Raw genomic sequence first — 26,928 nt, forward strand, 5'->3', positions numbered from 1 at the left:
CAATTTTGCAAGAAAAGTAGATTTCCCATAACCTGCTTCCCCTTGAATAAATATCTGTTGGTTCGGTTCGGTGTCCGATAGGAAAATATTTTTGTATTTCAAAATTTGTTCACCAGTTTTCTTGAAATACCCTCTTTCCTTAGCCATAAGTTGTATATTCAGCGGCATATAAATATCAAGTAACTTTTCCTCAGCCCAGTCATCCAATGGGAAGATATTACTATGACAGAAACGTTTCCTGTAATACTTCGTCAAAGCTCCAAGCATTTCTGAAATCATGAAATGGAAAATACTCAATATTCGCTAAGGATCACTTTTTATTTTCACATTATCTTCAATTTTATATACTGTTCATTTTAAATTGTTATTTTGCAGTTGTTGATATAAGAATGTGTGTTTTTTGTTTTATTTTAATGTATTGATATAGCATTGATGATTGACCCTGGCTGAATCTAGCTATGGTTGAACTTCAAATTACACATACCATAAAAAGTGATCCATAGAACATTTTAAATAATATATTTGGCACACATTAAAACAAAAGACTCTTCCTAATTATATTTAGCATAATTCAATACTTAATTCATGTTCGTACAAATATACATCATTTTATAATTCGATGTTTGCAAACACATGTGTGAAGTTCCATATAATACCTGTAGTAGAAACAATGCTATGGAAAAGTTTCACGTTAACTGTTACCAGAACATCATGAGGACGCCGACGCAAACATAAGGATGAGTAGTATACATGTACTTTTGACTATTTGGTGAATAACCGAGTTTAGAAACGGCTCTTTTTATATCGAAGTCGTAGTGATCCGTATACATTTTGAAAATTAATGTCAAAATATTTTCTTTTTCCCCAAACTCATATCCTCTACCATAAAAGCGAACATAGAATTACTAAGTTATCTTGAATATTATCATGATCTTGGTTGACTACATATTTTACTCCTTGCAGAGCCTGTGCACAGCAATTTATTATCTGTATCCCAATCATCCAAAGTTGACCAGGACCACAAACACATTTTTACCAGATGCAGCTCGGAATATTCAAGGAATGGACATGCTAAAATCTGAGTAGAATGTGTTTAAAACATGGTCTATACTAATGTATATCAATTTACTTAACAATTAAATTAGTGGCCAAATACTAATTATCGTAATCGCAGACTATTACCAAGTGTTCATACTGATACGTGTTATTGAAACACGTCTTCATGAATTAGCTTGTGTTAACTTACACTGACATAGAATGCAATCAGAAAGTTATACTATTATACATAAGTGGATTTATATGTTGTTTTAGGTCATATGATCATTGGAATCACATCAGTGTAATAATGATTATACTGTTATCGGGGCGTGTTTCTTTGATTTGGGGGAAAGGCATGGCCTTCAATTTTGGGGGAATAATTATAGACAAAACTGAAATATGGAAAGGCATTTCCAAAAGTAAGCTTGGCATGTGGGAATATTGCATCATTTTAAATATATTCTATTACAAACAAAAGAAGGAAAAAAAAGCCATGGTTATATTTTACTTTTATCAAATCTATGCGTATACTTGTGTTTTGTGTATGTATAGCAAAACATTATTTTAGTTTTTAACATCAACATGTGTATGAATATATTTAATTGATCAAGAGAATTCGATTTGTTTGAAACCAAATGTTGAATAAAGCTAAATGTTTGCTGTTTCGAAATTGTATAATGAAATAATAAAACGTTTGTTATACCTTTACAGGACTGTTTGTACGTTGTTTCAGTGACATTTGTATTTCCAAACTGTTCTTGGATGCCCTTAATGCATTTTTCTGCTTGTTCATCTAAGCACTGTTTGTGTTTACTGGCGTGTTCATCTATGCCCTGTTTGTGTCTACCAGCGTGTTCATCGATGCCCTGTTTGTGTTTATCAGCGTGTTCATCCATGCCCTGTTTGTGTCTATCGGCGTGTTCATCCATGTCCTGTTTGTGTCGATCGGTGTGTTTATCCATGCCCTGTTTGTGTATATCGGCGTGTTTATCTATACCCTGTTTGTGTCCTTTGACATGTTCATCTATGCCCTGTTTATTTCTTCCGGTGTGATCATCTATGCCTTGTTTTTGACTGTCGACGTGTTCATCGATATCCTGTTTATGTATATCTGCCTGTTTTGCGAGCTCTTGCTTACAATTGCTCATAAAATCTTTAATGTTATCAATACACAATGTTGTGTTTACTCTAAGGTCATTCACCGATGCGTCAACAACGTCTTTTGCAATACCTTTCAAGTGTTGTTTCAAAGTTGTTCCAACAGCATCCAGGAAACACATCATCTCTGTTGTAGTCAATAGTAATGTGTCTTTTTCCAACTGTTGCATCAAATGATAACTCATAAAGTGTGGTTTAGTTCCATATTAAATTATTTAATTGATTACGACAGCAAATCATAAATAATTGTGTGGTTTAGTTCCCAATTAAAAACTAAACTTGATATAGAAGCCAATGATACAATACTAATTTTCATGAAATTATTTTAGTATATATACTTCAAAGTGGTATTCTCATCTTGAATTGAGTTTCAATACAGTTAACATTTGTGTAACCTCTAGATGGACTTTCATTTAAGAAAAATCAATAAAACAAGGATTCTATTATACGCGTATATCGTCTTGCAGGTTGTCAGGTGTCAAACATTATTGACCATGCAGAAGATCCAATTCGACAGGGTTTCAAATTCCCAAACTTCCAGGTGTGTTTATGTATTATAATCTCTACTTGAGTTATTTCATCCAAAATACCGGTAATAATAAAAGGCGTAACATCGCCAAATCCATCAGAACATTGTTTAAAAAATAATAATTGCACTGTTTTAAGACCGTACAATGTTTGCAATTTAAATTGAGTGGAATTGGTAACAGAGATTTCAAGTGACTTCACGTATGTGATATACTGAAAATCGCCCATCACCTGTCAGCTATATGTTTCAACTGTTAGAGACCATTTTAAACTCGGCTGACATATCATAAGAACAAACTTCCGGGGAAGGTTTCAGGTTCCACGCTGATTTAGCAAAAAGTAAGACTTTTTTGCAAGATTTTGTTAGTTCAATCCTATTTATTTTAGGTCGATTTGATCGAAAGCCTCAAGCTTATTGTGTCGTTAAGCGGACACCATATGCATTACACCACGACAAGATTTATTGTACAATTATAGCAAATTGTCCGATCGACAACCATACCTTTTGATCTACCATTAAATGTATCAAACTTGGCCGGGATATTACCAGATTAAATGCGTTTGCAACATTTTTTTAAAGATCTTTTTAAGATTCGGTAAACGGTGTTACTACCAGATTGTTAACTCTGTGTCATAGTGAGCATAGTTTATAATAGAATGTAAAAAAACAGTCCCACCCATTAGCAGCCATGTTGTTCAGATGGGTATACATGTAATTACTTGTAATGCCGAGATATCAAGAGAATACATATCGTAGGATTTTTTTTGATAATATATACAATCTGTATAATGCCCCAACAAGCTCGCTTCTCAAACCCGCCCTAAAAATTCAGTCAAATTTTCAAAAATTTGGTCACTCAATGTGGCGACTAATGTTAACAATGTTAATGCTGCCGGCGCACAACAATGACAGACAAAAGTGACCACAAAAGCTCTCCATGAACGGTATGTGCCCTTATAAGCTCAAAACGTTATAGTGATGGTGCTTTATCTGTTTCATATGAGTATCTAATGGTGAAAAGCCATAAACACAATATGTTATTCTATTATTCGTTTACAATTATAATCAAGGAAAGGCGTTAAATGACAAGACATAACGCTAATACACTACCTGCGCTAATTTCACCACTGCATTTTTGGCAACGTTATCTTGACTGAGATGGCTTGAATCTTTCAGCAGGTTGTTCAATGTTGTGAAATAGTCTTGAAGATCGACATCAGTAACTTCCATTAGTGAAGAGTGCCGCACAGCTTTATGGACTTCACGAGCCTAGTATGGAGACACATTATCTTAAGATGTTAAATATTTTGCAAATGTGACAGTTATCCTATTGAGAAAACATGCACATCAATTAGTTTGTAAGCGTTTGCATATCATATCGCCCCATTAGTGCAAAAAGGTACCATGTGCCTATTAATTTCAATGTCACATGGTGCCTTTTTTGCACCAATTGGGCGAGTGTAATGCAAAACAAACACGTCCTCTTTAAACTTCTACTATTAAATAGCGCGTCAAATATAGCTCCGCAATTTATTCAGTTTTTTTTATTTTTTAGGAAACCTTTGAAGAAAGCTCAAAAAAGCTAAGTTATATACACTGTTCTTAGCCGTCAATTCAGTGCAAATCGTGTTTGTAGTGTTAGATCCTTTGAACGTAGAGTTATATATGTCAATTTCACATCATTGTACATTCATGTATGCGTATAACTCCTGAAATACTACATTTAAAGTATTTGGTAGAAAATACACTACCTTTGTCAGAAGGCACAGGAGTTCTTACCTTATACAGCAGGCATGCAGGCTTGTTTAGGGTTGGCTTTCCCTTTGTTATTGGAAAAGAAAACTTGCTATCAAAGCGTGTGCAGTTCAGCATAAAACTGACGACGCCGTTGAAGTCTGTATCTTGAATCGATATCTTGTCAGCATATCCATCTGTTTGGATGTAACATTTTGCTATTTCCCAATAGTGCGTTTGCCATAATGGCGCAGATGTATTGTTCCAAGAACATTTTTTGTACCGATGTTCCTTGATAATTTCCTGGCAAACTTTATCACAAATCTGGTTTGGACATTTTTGGTTTCGCAGTAAATTTGTTGTGTTACAGCTGGTGCAAGTAGCTGATTGTGACTTAAGAGTAGATGTTACTTGGCTGTAAATGTGCTGGTGAAAATTCTGAGCCTCGTTGTCAGCTAAGTGCTCCAAGCCAGACTTCGCAATGTCTATTGCTAGCCATGCCTTAAGCCAGTTCGACCGTTCCTTCTCCTTAAACACATCAGCTAAACTCGCCATAATCTGAACATCAACAAAATGGTCTTCATAGGGTCAACTTTTGGCATAGAAACAAGCCATTGTTCAGTTCACCTATTAAACATAATTTAGACATGATTAAACACAGTAATAATTATACAGAACAGTTGGGTGATAAGCATGCTCTACAATTAGAATACGTCCTCTTAAAGCTCAGATGGAAGGGGCACATTAATTAACCTAACGATGGCAGATTACACCATAAGAAAACATCCTATGAAAGTCCAGATTGAAGGAGCACACTATTTAAAATAAGTGTTTCGCAGGCTACACATTAAGCATACGTTCTATGACAAGCACAGATGAACATTAAGCTGGTTTCACACCACAAAAAAAAACATACATAGGTTTCAATAGACCAAAATTGTATTATGTTGAGAAAAAATATCGAATTTTTTTTACTGGAGCAAATTACAATTTTTGCATCTATTTAAACCAATAAAATTATGTCCAAAGAGTCTACATTAATCCATTCAAAAGACCCTGTTATCGTTTTTAAAGCCGCCGGAGTTGATATTTCTAACAACGATTCGGTTATCTCAACTGAGCAAAATTTATCAGTATTCGTCAGATACATTCTAAAGCGTAACACTTCCATACTGATTTACGCAAAAAATTGTGTCAAAAATGCCAAAAGCATCACAAATACGAAACCTAATCATGTACATAACGGAATCCTCAAGACTATTATTAACCTATGACGTAAGCACGCTTATGGTCAAGTGAGTGCCAATTTCAAAACAAAGAAGAACTACTAAATAACACAAGCAATTTTCAAACGAATTATGTATTCGGATAGCTCTAGCAAAAAAAATAAAAATGTTTTTGTCTTAATGGATAAACGAGGATCATTGTGAATTGAATATCATGTTTGTAAAAAGTCCGAATCAAAGCCGATTGCGTAATACGCTTTCTCAGATTAGAGCGAATTCAATAAGGCATATTCGTGGATTAAAAACAAAAATAGTTTTAATCAAGCGTGATATATGTTTATTGAAATGTGTCGAGTAATATGCATATACATTTACAAAAAAACACGCTGCAAAAAAACATTACGCTGCTATGTCCTGTTTGTTTGCTTGCCCGATTGTAAACGGGTAATGACATGGTTATTCATCATTCATGAAATAGCGTTGAAACAATGATTTAATGGTCGCGTGGTTTTTCATGTGACCCGCGCGTGTTTAAATTTAGATTTAAAATTTTAAATTTTGAACATCTGACATAAACACAAACACAATTCGACTCATAATCACTTTTTTGCGACACATAACAACAATGGGAAAATATACCAACATCAACTCGTGAGGCTTTTATGTATTCACCCTATAGTATTTTAAACACAGGTGGTTAGCGTGTGGCTATTATATTAATTAGTAAAAAATATCATGTTGAATTAAAAGTAATCACATTTTAGCAAATAATCAACTTCTCTGGAAAAAATGCATAATAAAAAATATATATATATATATATATATATATATATATATATATATATATATATATATATATATATATATATATATTTATATATCAAATTATTCAACTCAAAATTAACCGACAATAGGGTGCATCGCTTTGAACAGCCATTACTTCATCAATTATGCAGCGATGTCAATGACATTTCTGGAACTATACATATCTTGTTATTTGTTAACAAATGCTTGATCAAATGTTTAAAAATAGCACGATACGCAACTCGGGTGACCTACTCGTCGACCATAAAATGAACCGTAAATATTAATAAAAAGAGAAAAATACAGCTTTAGTTCATTATGGGTTGCTCCAACATCGGTATTGATTTTACCATTTTGTTAATACTTTTTGATACATATCGCTTATTACACATGAATAAACCATAAGCTTGCATATGCATACCTTAAAACAGCAACTTCATTTCCAATATACTTATGTTAATTTAATAGTATCAATTGAATATGAATATTTAAAGTTTCTATAACGCTCAAAATCAACGAAAATTGTGTTAGGTATTGTGTAAAATAAAGTTAACACCTTAACAATCAGTGTTCCTTATAGCAATAGCCAAAATTTCAATGCTAGATGTGGTATGATTACATAGATTTTTGTAGATACAAAATGCTCGTTTTTTATTTATTTGTGGCCATAATAAATTCCCGCGAATATATCTAGTCATACGACACACGAACACCATTTTAGTGTTCAGGTGTCGTATGAATAGATATGCAAAACAATAATAAAAACGAACAATCTTCATCTGACACTGAGCGTTTGAGATTCGGCGTCCCTCAAGGCTCCTGTGCTGGACCAGTCATTTTTACTCTGTATATATCGGCCCTAAACAAGGTGGTTCAGAAGTATCCAGCTGATCTGTATGGCTATGCAGACGACCACAAGATTGCCTTCAAGATTCAGGCAGGAAATCATGAAAATGAAGCATACGTTCTACAACAACTTGATAAGTGTCTCATTGATATTATAAACGGATGCCAACTTTCAAGCTGAAAATGAACCAATCAAAAACAGAAATCATTTTATACGGAACACGGCGACAATTATCTAAAATGTCCATATCAAGTGTGAGTGTTTGAGGATGCATGGTTAAGATAGTAGACCGTGTGAGAGATCTTGGTGTTACAACGACCAACACTCTTAATCTTTACCTTCACATCACGAAGAAGTGCCAATTTCCCATCTGTAATTGCGTAATTTAAAAGCTATACGCAGGCATTTGACACGGACGTCAGCGGAGGTGTTAGTGCATGGTCTTGTACACTCCCATATTGACTTTTGAAATGGTTTATTCACCAATCTACCAACTTACTAAATTCAAAAGCTTCAGCGGACTCAAAATCATGCCGCAATAGTGGTCCTGAATGCATCATTTGATCAACCAAGTATTGAACTCTTGAAGCAACTCCACGGGATACCAGTAAAAGCTAGAAGAATGTAGGAAGTCCTGGTTTTGGTCTTTCGTGTTGTCCATAGTTATGCTCCAGGTTACTTGCAAGAAATATTTGTCCCAGCAAGTAGTCAGTACAGACTTCGATCACAAAGTGACTGTAATCGTGTTATTCCCAGGAGGCGAACTAAGATGGCGGATAGATCTTTAGCTGTAGTTGGCCCGAAGTGGTGGAACAATCTACCAATCCACTTAAAAATCATTGACAATTAGGACTGTTTTAGATCAAGACTTAAAACTCGTTTATCCAGTTTTGTTCACGGATAACCAACGTGCAGTTTTTGTGAAGCGCAATAGAATATTGTTATAATATTGTTTGCGCTATAAAAGTGACATGTATTTGTCTATTTGTGTTGATTTTACCATTTCGTTAAAACTTGATGATACATATCGCTAATTACACATAAATAAGTCATAAACGTACATTACTACATAAAGTAAAACAACAACTTCATTTCCAATATATTTAAGGTAAGTACATAGTATCAAGCTGAGATTAATATTTAAAATGTATCCTTACTTCAAATTATCCGAGACACACTTCCAGTTGAGCTCAAGCGAAAACAAATGTATGTCAGTACACATAGTTGTGTATTTGTGTATTCTCCTAGCTTATTCATACCCATAAAGCCATTTTGGTAATGTCTTATTGATTCCTTTGAACAAATACAACGTCACGAAATTTGATATATCGTTATACAAAATACACATACATACACTGCGGTTTGAAATTTTTAGTGATACTATTAATGACGATGTTTATTTGAAGTCTTTCATTGATATATGTTCTACAAATTAAAGCTGTTCCATTATTAGATTGATTTGGTCATTTAAAAAAATACATTTTAGACTCAGAGATTATATTTAATGGAAACAAGAGCTGTGTTTGTTAAACACAACACCACAATCTGCGCTTTGAAGCAGCACGGCAGCTGTTTTAGAAAAAAATGACCATTGACAATGATGATGACCTTGACCTTGACCTTTTACCACTCAACATGCGCATCTCTACGAGATACTATTGCTATCTTTAATATTGCAAAAGGTATGACCAAGGTTAAAGTTTTGGGACAGACAGGCACACACATACAATGACAGACATACAGACGGGCCAAAAACAATAAACCCCCGATCATTTTATCCGGAGGCAAAAAAGTTATTCTTTTATAAACACGGCGACGAAATTTAACTTTGTTTTGTTCTGATTCTGTTATGAAATTGCCGTTATTTTAACCTGCTGTTACTCTGGGGTAATGATAACAAATCACCACGTAACAAGCAAGTTACAGTTTATTTAGTTCCATTTATAAATCAATAGTTAAATGGTTCATGAAGATGTTCAAGGAGACGTCCAGAAAGTAGACACAAAACCATACACGTATTAATACAGGTGTGGTTTCCCTCATTATAGATTATATGATAATTTTATTGATTTTTTGTGCATGCGCAATGCACTAGTAGGCAAAAGCTCTGGTTACAGTAACGTACAACATATGGATAACGAAACGTGTTTAGTCAATAAAACGAAAATAACTCCGAAAAAACACCAAAATAATATTTCAAATATAGCATTTGTAGTACCAATATAACTTAATTAATAAGTGTGTTTGTTTCTTTAAAAAAAATACGCGTCATTATCGATCAAAGTAAAGATGGTCTGAAGACTGAAAATCCGACCTTTTGACACAACAAAAATCTCTTTGCATTAGCATGTTATTTGTTTTGCAGATGAGCTTCAATAAATTACAAAAAATAATAATACATATATTTATAAAACTATAATGAACAATGGAATGTTTACGCCAATGTAAACTGATAAAAAATATAAGTAATAGAAAGTGGTGCATTGAAAATAAACGTACTACAAAGCACTATTAAAAGAAAGCGCATGACGGTATTCACGTTTAATTTTACATGTATGAATGAACCTATTGAGTAATATTAACATACAACTGAGAACCACAACTTCACATGATGCAAATTGAACTGTGTATTCGTGTATATTAAACAATCGTTACTACTGAATATGAATGACATCATCTAACATGTTAACACACATGCATATCCCTCTATATATCAATATTGTTGTCATTGAAAAAAACATTATTTATCCCGTTGGTGTCAAAACGTAATTTATTGTGTTATGATTGCGTTCGTGAATTGCCGTAACATGAAAACTTCGTACATAATGACGTGGTTTTTAATAACGAATATCCGCTAAATACGCAAACTGATTTTACGTAAATTTTATCATTATTAAAGACTTTTTTTAATAAATTAAATGGGCTAGTATCTTAACGGTGTATAGTTTGTGATAATCGATATGGGACATATGACTTAATCTTGTTTTCTTGCTTTAATCATGTCGCTCGTGAATCGCCGTAACAATACATCTTCATACAGAATAACGTGGTGTTAACTCACCAATATCCGCTAAATACGTAAAATGTTTTTACGTAAAATTTATCATTATTAAATACTTCATTTTTTTAATAAATCGGCTAGTATCTTTATGGTGTACAGTTTATGATAATCTATATAAGAAATATGACTTATGCTTTTACAATGTGTCATATATTTTATTTAAGACACAATTAAGTAATTTGCTGGTAAATAATTCAACCAAATGACTGCTTAATACTACCAGAACGAGAAGACACGGTGACATCATCAATTGTGTTTAATGACCAGACTGTCATATGTCACCCACTGTGATTTATGACACCATGTTGTTAGTTAAGTCTCGAAAATATCTGATCAAAACGAAATAACAGGGTTTTGCTGAACAAATGGCAATTGTATTATGTCTTTCGTGGTGTGCGCGTGACGGCAGTACGATTTACCAAAAATACACCCAAATACGCTCAAAATACCCAAATACGCATACTTTTGACTCATTATGTCATGTTTGTCTTCATTGCACACGTAATAGTACACGTGACATTCCCACAGCATTTAAATCAGAGTATGTAAACAACAAAGTACAAAGACTGTTTTATATGTGCATGTAACTTAGCTGGGGAAATTCAATCCCATATTTTAGTTATCTAAGTTTTAGACAAATATTTTAAGTCATCAAGCGGACCCAAGATAAATGTGGATGATACCCCAACAAGTACTATGGATGTTTTAACATTTTACCCTTCTACGTTCATTCAAGTCAGGTGATTTTACAAGATGAGATAATGTTTATAATGAGGTGAATTGAATGTAAGATACGTGAAATTATATCTGACTTTATCTATTGGTTTTCCTATTTTTAGAACATGGGATGATTAAACAATTTGTACTTTTCCCTGACGTGTGATACAGATGACGGTTGCACAATATTTGTCCAGATAGCATTTCATATTATTGTATCAATCTTTGGGCTGATTGCATTTCTTATTTGACACACTGACACCAGCATAAAATGTTAAAATGAATTTTAATAATTAGATAAAGTTCGTCACAGTTTGTGTTGTTTATGGTTATGTCAACTAATGCCATTATAGTTTCCATCGTACGTTTAGTATGAGACCTTTACAAACACAATAAGTATAAATGTGCGACATAAGCAAAATAAAAGATAGAAGCTAAAATATTGACCTTAACACATAAAATTAATTAAGAAATAATTAACGGGTCACCGTTGGTTATTTCGGTAATAACCAACGGTATGGAGTTCCGATGCGTAGGAATTAAACCACGAGGGCGTAGCCCGAGTGGTTTGATAACAAGCATCGGAACGACATACCGTTGGTTATTACCGCAATAACCAACGGTTACCCGTGGATTATTTCGATTCAAACACGCTTTCATTAATAAGTTATCCGCGATTTAAAGGTTATAAATGAGAATTATATTAACCGAACGTCCTCCACTTTTCCACGAAAACGTGACGTCAACACAACAATTACAATCAAATGACGTCGTCTTCATTCATAAAATGTGCGCGGACAATCAAAGTGACGTCACTTTAAACAACCGTTGGTATATCGGGGTAATAACCAACAGTAGTTTTTCTTCTTTGTATATAGAAAAAAAGTCACGTGCCGTGGTAGAATGTAAGATATATCATTGGAATTCGTAGAACTTAAACAGAAGTAGCCGCAACTTAATTTGCTATTGAAATATCTTGTTGTTTCGCTCTAATCTAATGGCGTTATTTTTTCCTGGGTGTATTACATCACAGCACGGTCAGTCTTCATCGCGGAATACGTTATTAGACAGTTAATATAAAGATTGACATTTTGAAAGATTAAAAATCTCCTTTCTATTTTGTGTTATCATTCACTTCTCTAATTTATTTGCAGTTGGCCATCTTTGAAAATAAGATTTAAAACACATTTTCGTAATATCTTTGTAAATCGTACCATACGTAAATTAAGCCAATCTGTTCGAGTAACATTTAATTTGACATGCCCAGTTTCTGCCGTTGTATGTCGCATTATTTTCTGTGTCACTAAGTATATAAGTATATAGCATACGATAAAAACATAGTTGCATAAACTGTAATTATTCCTTCAATATTCGAGTTTATTTTGTCGATGATACATATAACGATGTTGACGATTCAATCCATTTAGCTTAATAGTGATCTCGCAATGTTATTTTAAATAAAGAAATGCATTTGTCGATATTAATAGATTCAGGGAATAACCATAAATATCCAAATCCAAAAAGTATATCGCCAACTTTTGATAACCAATTCACCGTATTATTTCTTTTTAACATTTTCTTAAATATCGTCCAATGAATATATGATATCGACCAACTTCTGCATACAATGACAATGAATTAGTTGACAGTTTTACATTTAATAATCTTTTTTTTTAATCAGTGAACGCGTTCAATAATATTGTCATTTATAAAACCCCATACTTAAATGTAAAACTATGTGTAGCATGTACAGTATGTATATCGATAAGAATTTCGAAGATAATACTAGTGATACCGAGAGTTAATGCGAATGAGTTATTTTGTTACATAAGTTGCTATTACAAATATTTTAAAAAATGGCACAAATGCATACAGTTATGTGCTTAAAATGTACATTACATTCACAGAGATCATTCAAACAGTGTAAAATACAGTCTCGAGTTGTAGAGCATTCTAAACAAAGAATGCATAGTTGTCCTTCGGACTTTCGATTTAAGAGTCTTATATTTATCCACTGCATGATCACACATAACGCAGCGTGGCAAACGGTATGTTACTGTGAATCGATTTTCGATTAATGGTCCCACTTGGCGTCATTGATAGTCATTTGTTTCTTTAAGTTGAAAATAAAAGAAAGCTATAATTAACCTACCTCATAATAAGACGTAATTGACGGGTAAGGGTATGTTAATTACATTTATGACCAATCGTTTTGGGGCAAATATGGTTTACTCAACGTAACAAACGTTTACTTATTTTACCCTAGCACAAACTCGTATACCAATTGGTCTATAAATAAAAGAAAGCACTTACATGAAATGTTGAATATGGAAATGTATTCCCTTCGTCTTTCTTGACACGCATATCACTGTTAAGTCTACTCATGTGACTGTCTCAAATACAAATGCGCAGATAACACCAAACCACGTGATAATTGACGTGGTCTATGACTGGATTGAAAGGAATTTTGAGGTTTGATAACATTTCATTGTAACTTGCATTTAAAGCTGCGTTATGTTTACCTGAATTTCAGATGGATACATGCGGTGAAGTGCTTGAATTATATACGCGCTTAGCACTGTATTACATGAAACTGAATTTTTAGTGCATGACTTTTCAAAAGTATTTGAAGTTTAAATGTTAAATATCGATGTATCTGAATTTGTTGATATAAATTTTAAAATAGAAATTGTGTTTGCCGAGCAATACAATTTACAAAACAACGCGCTTAATTTTATATAATGATTTCCATATTTCTTAATGTAAGCTATCTTAAGCGAAGTTATTTATACCTAATTATTGCTTTGCTGAAAATGTAAATGTAATAACTCTACCTACTCTCCAAGCAACCCTCCCACCCCCCAATTCGTACAATGAGACGAGTCGATGCCTTACCTTTGGAAAGTAAACTGTTTTAAATCTTATTGTATTTCAGGTACGGAGTGAGTATTTTTTATTGTCTCGGACACTTGAATTCGTTAAATAAATATACGCCTAGTAATATATCTTCACTCGTTATTGTAACTATCAATCATTCATTTTGAACGTGATATTGTCAGTATTTGTATCTGGTGTAACAATGTGTATTTTTCCCATATTCGGCGATTATTGAACATCGTGTTTTTATGGTCAGAAAAAGCTTTCTTTATTTTTCGAGGAATTGCGTCGAACAATTCGTAGGCCTAATAATTGACTGTATCTATTTTATATTTGTAACATTCTTTGTAAAAGTATTTTTATCAAAAATGTAAATCGTTGCAGCTTTAACGTCCAAAAAACATGGTTCGTTACGTCAAAACACTCCACTTGACAAGTATTCTTTGCACATGACCTTGGGTTTAAATTGAACACTATTCATGATTAACGAAAATGATATTTTGAATATGGTAATACAATTTTTTGGATTAGGTCGTACAGTCAGTTGGTGAGATAACTGTAAAGACGTATACTTTATAGACAAAGTATCATTAAGTATAACTGAATAAAATTGATGAATTAATTAAAGCAAATTAAATTCGCCCTCGATTCAAGTGATCCGGGATAAATGCACGCGTTGTATTACGAAAGTTAAATATACTACAAGTATTAATGAACCCATTAAATATGGTGTACATTACTGTGAGTATTAGGTCGTAAATAATAGTAAAATAAATACCACAATTATACTGCTTTACAATGGTTATAATAGTTAGACGTAACGTCAAAAGGTGAGGTACACAAACGTAACACTTAAACGACGCCGTTTTTTGATATTTTTAGGAATACGTTAGATTATTACGTCTTCATTTCATCTTTTGTTTATGTAAAGAATGCAACAAGCATGATAAGCTCTGTGAATCTTTATTATATATTACCATAATTATATTCTCTTTGCTAAAATAAAATTATAAAATTGTTTGTAAAATTTTAGGTTAACATATATCATGTTCATACACTTTAACATACACAATACGATTATGCCGATTGGGATTCGTCGCTGCTGCACTGAAAAACATCTTTAAAATTGTGTACATTGGGCGATTTTATTTTCAAATACGAAGCCATCAACTGTGTCCTCTGACTTGGCGATGCCGGTAATAATTTCCTTAAACGCGCAATTCCACACAACCGTGCCATTCTATTGCTGTAATCAGGTGGTGATATTAAATTACGATGTTGTTTCTCCTTTTTCTTTGTTTCATAACGGCGTTGATATTCCCTGTGTCCCGCTTTCTTTTCATTCAATTTGTTCTGTTTTAACTTATTTCGCTGCCTTTGATTACGTTTCAAGACTGCACTTGGGCACTTCGAAGTTATTTTATTACCTTTGGCTTTCTCATAATACTTTTCGTGTATTTCCCTTTTTCTTTCCTGTTGTTTTTCCCGCTTTAGATGTTTATAACGGTCGAACGGGTGTGTCATTTTTTATTCTTTGTGAGACTGCGAACCTAAAACATATATTTAGAATGATAAAAAGTTTTTATTTTCATCATTTAAGTTATCACGTAACATGTAAATAACACGAGAAACGTTTGACGTCAATAACATATTAAGTTTAAATTTGACGCCACTGGACATTTTTAAGACATAAGACAAAAATGCATAATTTTCTTATTTTTGTGTCGAACGCAATACAATTTGCAGTACATACTGTGTGAAAAAAAACGTTTTTTTAGACATATTTTTATGTTGACGCAAGTTAAATAGTAGCTATAGAAATAATAACTTCAATATTTATCTCTTTCAAATATCAAAATGTAAACGTTAAACTGGACATTTTTAAGACATTGTTTGATTTTAAATAAAAGAAAGTCGTACGTCTCTCAATTCAAATGATAATTGTTTATGGAAATATATGACAAAAACGTATTTTTTGTATGCAATTAGATTTAACACACATATGAACATGCCAATTTAATTGACTCCTAAACGCAACAAATGAAAAAAAAGACAGTTAAATTAGATAAATCTCAGGAATCTTACCTTTGTTTTGCTTTCGCTCCATCCCGTTTGAATTTAACCGGAAATGCACAAAACTGATGTCAGTTTGTTTTTTGACGTCTGTTCTCTTGACAGACGTAATTTCGCGCCAAATCACTGTTCAGTTTTACCGCTATAGCTGTTTTTTGTTTGACCGTGAAAATTTTGTGTTACATCTCATTTCCATTTTATGGTGAAAACGTCGGATTAATTTATCTGTTTGATTATCATTTTTTTAAATAAAATAATAAAATATATATTGTTAAATGCGGAATTTAACGATGATTTCATAGATATAATCATAGTTTTACTGAAACAAAGAATAAAAATGTGACGGGTGAAATGCCAGAAACAAGTATGCATTTTTTCGAGTGTACCTCACCTTTTGACGTTACGTCTAAATATTTGCGAACTACATTTGCTATTTGACGGTGCAATTAGTTAACACATAATTATAGTTTGTATCGATTGACATAAAACAAACAAAATCAAACTATACATTCATTTTAATGTCCTTGGTATTCACCACCCGCACGGTGCGCCTGATAAAGCAATTGATTACATATCGAGGCATAAAATTGTTATCGCTCGGTAAACATTCAAATAGTGCAATATCAATTCCAAAGAAGTCTTTATTCTCTCAAAATCTTCGATAAGAATACACTTGCCGATATAACTGACTGAAGATCTACGTAAAGCCTATGTTTGAAATAAACGCATCAGGTCCCGAGTACGATTCGTGGATCTTCATTCGAGTCGTCGCCTGAGTTTGATAGTTCAAGCAGAATATTTAATCTATTTAATCTTTGATATTTGAATTCACATTTTTATGCTTTAAACGTCGGTTCGGCGAAGTATGTGTCAGTAATTCGCAACTGTCCTTAATGAATCATAATGCGAACTAACCACACATGGAGCATGACAGGTGATCGACCCGTGATCAACGGATATGTGTTCGTGCGAACTTCAAGTACCAATTGGATTTATTGCAGAAAGTTAATTCGTAGTTTTCCTAGAGGCAGACTTAACACAGTATTGCATTTTCGGCCCATTTTTGCAAATGTCACTGTTACAAAAATATGAGAGGTCAGTACACGTTAGACAACCGAGCAGATATGTCACAATTACATGTTGTCGAGGGGCTGGTAGGCCGCCACCTTTATCTTGATGTTCAGAATATTTTATGGACATTATACAAAGTTGTGTTATAGTTCGATAAGCAAAAATAAATCTAAATGAAAATTTAAATGGACATGTGTACGTTCTTGTGTTCCTCCGACTCTGTGACATAAATACATATTGGTATTAACCTTAAAGGTGTAAAATGGCCATGGTGCATCATAAGTCCAGTCATATGGTGAAACGGAATAAAATAGCAACGACATTCGATTACAGATCAGGCAAAAAACTGATGAAGTTTGTTGTGTATTCCTGTTTGAGTGTTGAGCTACATTCGATCATGATATATTATAATCGTTAAATATATCGTGTAAATACATTGAATGATTTCTGCAAATGAAAGTTATTATTTAAGTGGAGATAAACGGTTTATGAAATTAAAGACCTACATACCATATAATTTGTGGCGATGTTAGTGGAGAAACAAACCGCTCTAGGAAAACAGGGTTTACTGCATGAGCGTAAAGTGTTGTAAAGGGACAACATAATCCCCAATGACAGAGCTTTCGCTAGGAAAAAACTTTCTTTAGCGAACAATACCATTTAAGCAGAAAGTTACTACCCTGATTAGCCTGTGCGGAGTGCACGGCCCAACTGTATCGACACAGTACGCATATTTAGTAGGCCTCGTTTTCACAGTAATAGACTAATTTTGGCCTTACCGCCTATGATGTTGCTGAACACGGTGCATCAGGTTGACCATTGATTGATTTTATTTGGTAAAATATTAACGTAACATAGTTACTACATAATGCAGACAACATAAAATATACTATCACAGCAATATACATAGTAAACTATAGAATGCACACACAATTCCAAGGATAACACAAACAAGAGAAAAGTGATTATTTCCATTGTGGTCCTTGATATTTGTGGCAGTAACCATGAAACAGTCATGCTTTAGATATATTATAATTTATATGTATCAAATATGTGCTGTTTAATATATCAAGTATATTACTGATTAAGTTATAAACCAATATTATTAAATGTTGATCATATCACAGAAGTTGCTTAAGAAAGTATCACACTGCATATGTGGTTAATAAACATACTTTGTAGCGCACTAAAAGTTTAAGAATACAAATAAGATCCTTGCATCATAATGAGCATAAGACTTAACAATGTATTACAGTTTTAAAAAAAAAAAACATAAAATGCATACTAACATTTGTACTAAACATGTAACAATTTATGAAGACTGTAAAACATGTTTTTGATGGCACCCTTGAAAATGGTTGGATTAAGTTACATCCCTGATGTTTTGAGGAAGATTGTTCCATAAACCGATACCATTATTTGTAAATGTTTAAGAACCATAACTACCTACTCTTGGTTTGCAAAATCGACCAGAATCTACTTTTTTTCCAGCAAAATTATCAGATTCTGAATGAGCATCCATATTGGACCTAGTACAACGATTATGCACGCCAGACAATGGCTTTAAATGCTCACTCATGTACTCTGGTGCAAGGCCATTTTTAACCTTATGAACATGACATAGTATGATCTGTTCTACGCTTTTTAATAAAGGCAGCCAACCTAAATATGAAAAGAAAACTTTTATTTACCAACATTGGATCTGTTATCCATACTCAAAACAAACCTAATCACCTTATGTTGTGTAGTTTGAAGCCTATTTTTAAGTGGCTGAATAAGACCAGGGTACCAAAAGGAGCAGACATAATCAAAGTATCACTGTATAAGGGTCATGACAAGGAATGTTCTGGTGTGCAATGTTAAGAACTTACTTTTTCTGTATAGGAACTTTAACCTGGAGTTTGCCTTTGTAATAATTGACCTAGCAATGGTTTCACCAGACAGACACTTGTCAACTATAGCACCTAGGTACTTAACCTAACTTGATGGAGTAATTGACACACCATTGCAAGAGACATTTAAGTGAGGATTGGACCTTAGTTAAGGCTTTGAGCCAAACAATGTTGACTCCGTTTTACCAAGATGTAGAGGCATTTGAGCCAAACAATGTTGACTCGGTTTTACCAAGATGTAGAGGCATTTGAGCCAAACAATGTTGACTCCGTTTTACCAAGATGTAGAGGCATTTGAGCCAAACAATGTTGACTCCGTTTTACCAAGATGTAGAGGCAGTTTATTGTCCACTAACCACTCACTAATAAGTTCGAGATCACTAGAAAGAATGGGTTAAATGTCTGTGTTTACCAGCTACCAGGATGCCAGTACCATCAGCTTAAAGTAAAATTTTATTTTTAATCACATCGGCGATTTCATTCACATAAATTAAAAACAAAAGGGGACGTAAGATAGAGCCCTGAGGAACACCACAAGAGATGGAGGCCTCAGAGGACATAGTACCCGATACGTCAACAACCTGATGCCGATAGGAGAGATAGGAGGTGAACCACCTGAATGCGTCAGTATGGAGACCAATAGCCTAAAGTGTCATGTTTGAAATACTATGATTGACGGTATCGAAGGCCTTCTGTAGGTCTAACAATAACATACCAACCATTTTACCTTCATCCATCTTAAAACGAATATAATAAGATAAATGGGTAAGGCAAGTGTCTGTAGATAAGCCACTCCTTAATCCTGATTAGCCTTCAACTTGGTAATAAATAACTCTTTCAAAGATCTTTGAGATAATGCTTTAGACCGAAACCGGTCTTAATGGCTCATGGCCTGCGGGTACCGAGCATGCCCAGCCGACTTGTACATGAGGGCCGGAGTGTGCGAATTGGTGATGCCGAAGAAAACACCTTGCAGAATGCCAGCGCCCATGATACCGTAGTAGTCCCGCACATTTTCGATATGCGCGTGTGAGACCGCGATCACAGGACATACGTACATCTTGTGCGTTATGATAAGGATTTAACTGAAAGTAAGATAACGTCGACGACGATTGATTTTCAATGACAAATTTGTGTACATGGCCACTCTACATGAAATGCATGCATATATTATGTAAGTGTAATTGACATTAAACTATAAAAACCATGCCAATCTGCGGTCGGGTTGCCGTGTACGGGTATCGTTTTTGGATTATAATAGCACTTGTGCAAATCCGGTCAGACAGTCTTTCATATGCATGTATATTGATTGTTCCACTAGTTTTGACTGCCTGTCAGGTAAGCAACACAAGTGGCAGTTGATACTCTTATTTGCTAATATTTTTTATTATGGTTCATGCACTGCAATTTCCATGAAAAATACTTTTCCTCAGTTTCGTCTATTTCTGTTCCATCAAACTTCCTTCTCATATTTCCAAATCTCGAAAACGCATGGCTTGCGCATAGTTAACGTTAAGGTGAAAATGTATATTTTGTCCGTGACCGGTTTACTAGCACATAAGCATACCACTTTTAACTAGAGTATTGCAAAAGAATAATACAAATTTTAAAATTATTAAATTCTTGTGGTGTATGCTTTCCCAACCTTAGACTCTGCAAACGCTGCACATAGGACATGGTTACTTACGGTAATTGTAAGCGCCCAATAGTTCCAGTGACTCTACTACTGAAGTGTGATGGGCCTATGATTGACACAAGAATAGAACAGGCTTTGCGGCAAAACACTCTTGACGTCATAATGACCACAATAAACCACGCCTCAATGTTGCCTGCCGGAAAACAATGCACGGGATTGATGTATGAAATGAATGGGGTCAGTCCCGAATTACTCATTCGGCAGAGTAGCCAACTGCCTATGGACCCGCAACTTTAAGGGTTCCATGAGACCGTGACAAAATATTTGTACGTTCTTACTTAGTCTTATCTAATGACTTGAAAAACGCAGTTATTTTATATCAGTGTTATGTTCCGATTAAAGGCGTGACATTGTCTTCCAAAGTGACAATTATTTATTATTTGCACAACGAGTGAAGTACACTGGGCACTGGTGTTTTAGTAGGCACGGGACCTAGGACGAAGGACCAAAAGTTTTACTGCCTATGGGCCGCTATTGTGCTTAATCGTTTGCCTGCATCTGTTTTTTTCCAAGGTTATACAGTCTGTCGATATCGGTCGCCTCTTTCGCCATACATGTCTGTATTGAACCCAATCTAAATAATCTTGTCAAAACGGACGTTTTAAGCGAATATGTACGATTTTTAATGTAAACACTCTATTTCGAAATCTTAAATCCAGCATATGAATAATACCGAGGAATATTGAACACTATCCATTAACTATATTATAACGGTGTAATAAATAAAATCTTTTTAATTTCAATGGAAATAATAACGAACAGACTAAATTCGATACCTACACGTTTTCACTTATTCGTTGGCAATTAGTGGTTATTACCATAAAGTGTACATAACTGAGATTTTGACAGCCATACAAAATTAACTTCAATTGCATTAATCTCTTAGTTCGCTGATGTTGTTGTTACTTATTCTGACCGTTTATTCGAGTGCGTTTTTTTAACGTTTAAATTGATTGGACAAAATGATCGTAAAATAATTTCTTGTAAGCGACTTTATCCAATTTGTATAAAAGCCTTTAAAACACATGTCTAATCGTTGTTCTTGTTATTGTTGTTCAGTTGTTGGTCGCTTATCCAACGCATTAAATTTTGATAAAAATATTACAAATCACATATATGTCGAAAATAGAGAATACTATGTTAGTGTGATTGTTTACTTAAATTTATCCCGTGAGTGAAGAAAGGTTTACATTTTCTATTTTTTTAGCTTATTCGAACTAGAAGCAGCCTTACTGACTTGTAAAAATGGCACGCCAGGTGATGATAATATCTATTACAAAATACTGAAACAACTCCCTCTCTCTGCAAAACAAGAGCTCCTCGCCTTATACAATAAATTGTGGGCTGAAGGAACCCTCCCTGATGAATGGCATGAGGCAACAATTATACCGATCCTCAAACCCAATAAACCCAAAGAATCTCCAGCTTCCTACCGGCCGATCTCATTACCATCAACATTCACAAAATTAATTCAAAAAAAATGATTAAACCCAGACTATGCGCTTATCTTGAAAAACATAATCCTAATTTCGAAAAATCAATCAGGGTGTAGAGCTCACCACTCGTGTAGTGCGCCTCGAAGCCGACATCAGACGAGCTCAAACTCTAGGCCAATCGGTAGCAGCCGTTTTCTTAGATCTCACTGCCGCGTTCGATAAACTATGGAATGAACATGCGATTCATATGCTACATACACTAGGTATAGAGGGCACCATGCTCAAATGGCTCGCAGCCTTCCTCACAACGCGGAAAATAATAGTAAGATTACATGACCCGACTTCCGAAACGGTTGAGACAACAAACGGCTGCCCCCAGGGAAGTGTCCACTCATATTATTCTCCGTTACAATTAATACGCTAGAACGACGCACAATTCATAAGCATAATGCACAAAATAAAACAGGTCTAATTGATCGTTCCCTCTTTTTAGATGACAGTGCCATCTGGACCACCTCAAAATCGCCTTAACTAGCAATTGATAAAATTCAAAAAGCCCTAACTGCTATAGAAACGTGGAGTGCATCATACGGCTTTCAAATTAATCACTCTATAACCCAAGAAATTGTTTTTTTCAAACCGCGCATCCAAAACAACATATAAAAATCACAGAACTTCCGCTATTAACACTATGTGGCGCTCCGCTTCCGTACCTCGACAAAATTACTTTCCTGGGAATGACATTTGATAAATACCTAACATGGGAAGAACACATCCTCAAATTAACAGTGCGCTGCCAGAAATACCTTTATTTTCTCAAATGCATCCAAAATAATAACTGGGGCACAGACAAAAAAGCACTAATGCGTATTTACAAAGCCACTATCTGAGCAAAGATAAATTACAGAAGCATAGCATATAACTATTCCAGCGATAAACTACTTAACAAGCTTCAAGTTCTCCAAAATACGGCACTCAAAATAATCACGGGCACGCGTAAAACCACAAGCACCGTTCTAATCCATCTCGAGTGTGGAATGCTTGATCTGGGCCAACAAAGGCAAATAAATCAAATGAAGTATTACGCGCGCACTTATCCTATGGAAAATAACTTACCGATCAACTCAAAGGTCACCGTAGACCCGGCCTACCATAAACCAAAAAATCGTATTGGAATCCCGTACGCGATAAATGTTCAATCGATTAATGTATACTATCAAATTAACAAAATTAAACTTCAACCACCTACCTATTACAGCTTAAGTGAAATCGTAAAACCAGACATCGACTTTCATCTATCAACACTGATTAAAAAATCCGAAATCGACTCCAGTAGCGCAACCATAGCCTTAACTTATATAAATAATACATACGGCGGGTATACACAGATTTTTACGGACGGTAGTAAAAACGAGGAATTAAAATTAGCCGGCGCTGCGTACGTAGTATACAACCCTCAAAATGCCATTATCCACCAAAACAGATTAAAACTTAAAAAAGAACTTTCCATATTTGCCTGCGAACTAGCAATAATTAACGACGCAGTAATGTGGCTAAACACGCTTGACACGCACGAACAAACAAACAACCGTAAATCTAGACTCTAAAACGGTGTGATATTTGCAAAAGTTAAAGTTATAACTCGCCGGGCTGCCCAAATCAGAAGAAAAACATAATATATATTTATATATCTGTAAACAACGTAACGTAGGCTTTCTAATGATATATAATTTGTCAAAATCGGCCGAGAAATGAAAGTATAATTTCAAAAAAGACGTGAGTGGGTACATCAAAATTTATAACCTCGGCGCTTCGATGTACGCTAATCGATGGCTACCGGTCACGTGACAAAGTATCGGCAAGCTAGTTGCCGATAAGGTCCCGTTTCAAATGCGTCTTATCTAGAGTCCGTTGTACCAAGTAAGATAAATAAGCACGACAGGCTTTGAAATGTGTTGACTTTGGAGGTTCTTGATTGGTCTAAATTAATGTTATATATACGTAATTATTCTTTTGTATGAGTAAGTTTCAAATTTTAAAGTATATACTCTATCAATAAAACAATTACACAATAATCTATCCTGCGTTACATTGTGATTAAAGGCTCGATGTAAATTATATTTGTTTTAAGCGAACGTTCAGTCCATTGAATGAATTAAAGTTAAATAAATATAATATCGTATTTACATTGTTATACGTTCGAAAAGCTTACCTCTAGTTTTTCTGTTCGTACTATGTTCAATATCCTTCCCTGATATATCTTAATGCACATCAGCGAATCGCTTGAATTCCACAGTTACCAAGCATTTTAATCGATGAGTTTATCAGTCCCCCGATCCTACTTTTACAGTTTCGTCTTATTGATTTATATATAAATATTTACTTATTGATAAGATGTTCTGTAAAATAAACTGACGGAGCATAAACAGTTAGATATATGTTTATATTTTCGGAGACAAAACAGAACAGCTTTTTCGTTCATAAACACTCTATTAACGCATAGCATCGTAAAACAAATCGTTTGTTAAAAGCACCTGTTCATGCCCATGTCAAACTTTGATTTTCATTATCAAATCATCATGTGGGTACGCTGATGTGCTTAGACCATTGGTTTCCGTCTTAAGTTTTCGGGTTCGTCTGTTAAGAAATGCATCATCATGAAGCCAAAAAACAACATATTTAAACTGACATTTACATATAATTACATAGTTCGTTTACGTTTATCGTGTATAAACAAAACAAACAATAATCAATCTAAAAAAAATACTGTCGTTCGACAATATCCGTCATTATACCGTGGGATACCGATTCGTTACGAACGATGCCGTATTACCCGATATAACATGAGGCTATGATAATAGTTCTTCAGTAGTATAAGCATTCCCTATTCAACTACGAACGGGTAGTGTCAATACGTGAGGATGATGATGATGATGATGATGATGATGATGATGATGATGATGATGATGATGATGATGATGATGATGATGATGATGATGATGATGATGATGATGATGATGATGATGATGATGATGATGATGATGATGATGATGTGATGATGATGATGATGATGATGATGATGATGATGATGATGATGACGACGACGACGACGATGATGATGATGATGATGATGATGATGATGATGATGATGATGATGATGATGATGATGATGATGATGATGATGATGATGATGATGATGATGATGATGATGATGATGATGATGATGTTGATGACTCGAAAGTATGGTGCTTGCGATGGAACGATGATTTACGCTCACCCATTAAAATATCTATATTTTAAAGGAGAATGTATCTCTCATGAGTATTTAAAATGCCCTTGCTCAATTCAATATCCGCATTTACATTTGTATAATGATAAATTATGTGAACATTCTCGAATCTTATTCAAGTATCGCTTCGCATCCCGAAAACTCGAAATTAACATTTTGATTGCAACAAAATTATACATGTAAACGATTATTCAAACTACGTACTGCCTGCAAGTATTGCTGCTTCCGTGTTTATTAGAAAAAGTATTAATATTTAACTTTAAATAATACAATATAAACTGTATTTAAAATGAATACCTCTCTTTACTTCTGTGTTAGCAATTCGTGTCTACCCACGTGAAATCGAAAGTATCGTTCTATAGGGTTTACTAGGGTATTTCCATTAGCGTATTCGGTAGTCATTAATTTACAATGTAACAATGGTGCAAAACAATACATTAAAGCTGATACGACAGAGATGATCACATGATTAAGGAGATAAATACATGAAGCTGCACATTTGGTTTGAATCGTTTGAACAAAAAACTCATTCATCGAAGTTGATTAATCATTGTTAAATTGTATAGTCAGTATACAAATAATATTGGACTAAATGACTATTTTGGGTTTGCCCTTATAAAAGTAGATTTGAACGTTTCACTAGCAATCGTTAATTGCTTCTTTTTTGGCAGTTCATACCAACTATGATTTCCTAGCTTATAAACCGGTATGATTTATCATTTCATAATTTTATTCGTATTCATTTATTTTGTTACTTGAAATATAAAAATACACTTACTAAAATCATTGAACACTTTCTATACGAAGTGAGTTTTTGTTACCAAAATGACCAACCATCATAGTGTTATAATTGGCTAGCTGAAAAAGTTTGCAACGACGTAATTGTGACCACAAAACGAACACTCGTGATAAAAATATGCGTTGGACATACGTCGATAATGCGTCTTTGCCACGATCGCATTGACGCTGCAAGTCCAACAAACAGACATTAGCGCAAGCCCTTCAGTTAACGCGTGCACCCGTCGTAAGGGCGCCATGCTCACATCGTTTGTTGAACCTTCGTCCGTCGCGCGATGTTTAACTTAATGCGCGTTGGTGTATGAAGGCGTCCATTTAGTGTGTGTTTGTTTAAGTGTGTGTGCGGGAATTCTTATGTGCGAGCGTGCTTTCGTGCGTGCGTGTGGGGAGGGTGGTTGCATGGAATGTGCGTGAATGTGTGTGTGTGTGTGTATGTTTGTTTGTGTTGATATATACATTTAATTGTTACAAAAACACAGTTACATGTAATCGTTGCAAAAGCAAATTTTGATAAGGGAGTACGCGTTGGCTTATACGTAGAAAACGGTACCATATCCGGACCAGAGCTTATTGCCACCGGTTTATGTTCCGTTGGTCAGTCTTGAGTTGCTTCAATCTGACAATTTCCTGGCGTACGTTGTTCTAGTTGTCACCTTTTTCATTTGTGTTTGGCCATGACTTT

At 34.4% G+C, this 26,928-nt stretch overlaps 1 protein-coding gene across 1 annotated transcript; it reads right to left on the bottom strand.

Annotated features, from left to right (window-relative positions):
- Nucleotides 1–1,055: 1,055 nt before the first annotated feature.
- LOC127842309 (uncharacterized) lies at nucleotides 1,056–5,074 on the bottom strand. The gene is made up of 4 exons (XM_052371740.1): nucleotides 4,505–5,074; nucleotides 3,836–3,994; nucleotides 1,742–2,357; nucleotides 1,056–1,078 (listed from the first exon to the last, which is right to left on the bottom strand). The coding sequence occupies exons 1-4, from the start codon at nucleotides 5,012–5,014 to the stop codon at nucleotides 1,056–1,058; spliced, it is 1,308 nt and encodes a 435-aa protein (XP_052227700.1). The 5' UTR covers nucleotides 5,015–5,074.
- Nucleotides 5,075–26,928: the final 21,854 nt, after the last annotated feature.

The sequence above is a fragment of the Dreissena polymorpha genome, chromosome 8 (assembly GCF_020536995.1).
Source record: "Dreissena polymorpha isolate Duluth1 chromosome 8, UMN_Dpol_1.0, whole genome shotgun sequence".
In the NCBI taxonomy this organism is placed as follows: domain Eukaryota; kingdom Metazoa; phylum Mollusca; class Bivalvia; order Myida; family Dreissenidae; genus Dreissena; species Dreissena polymorpha.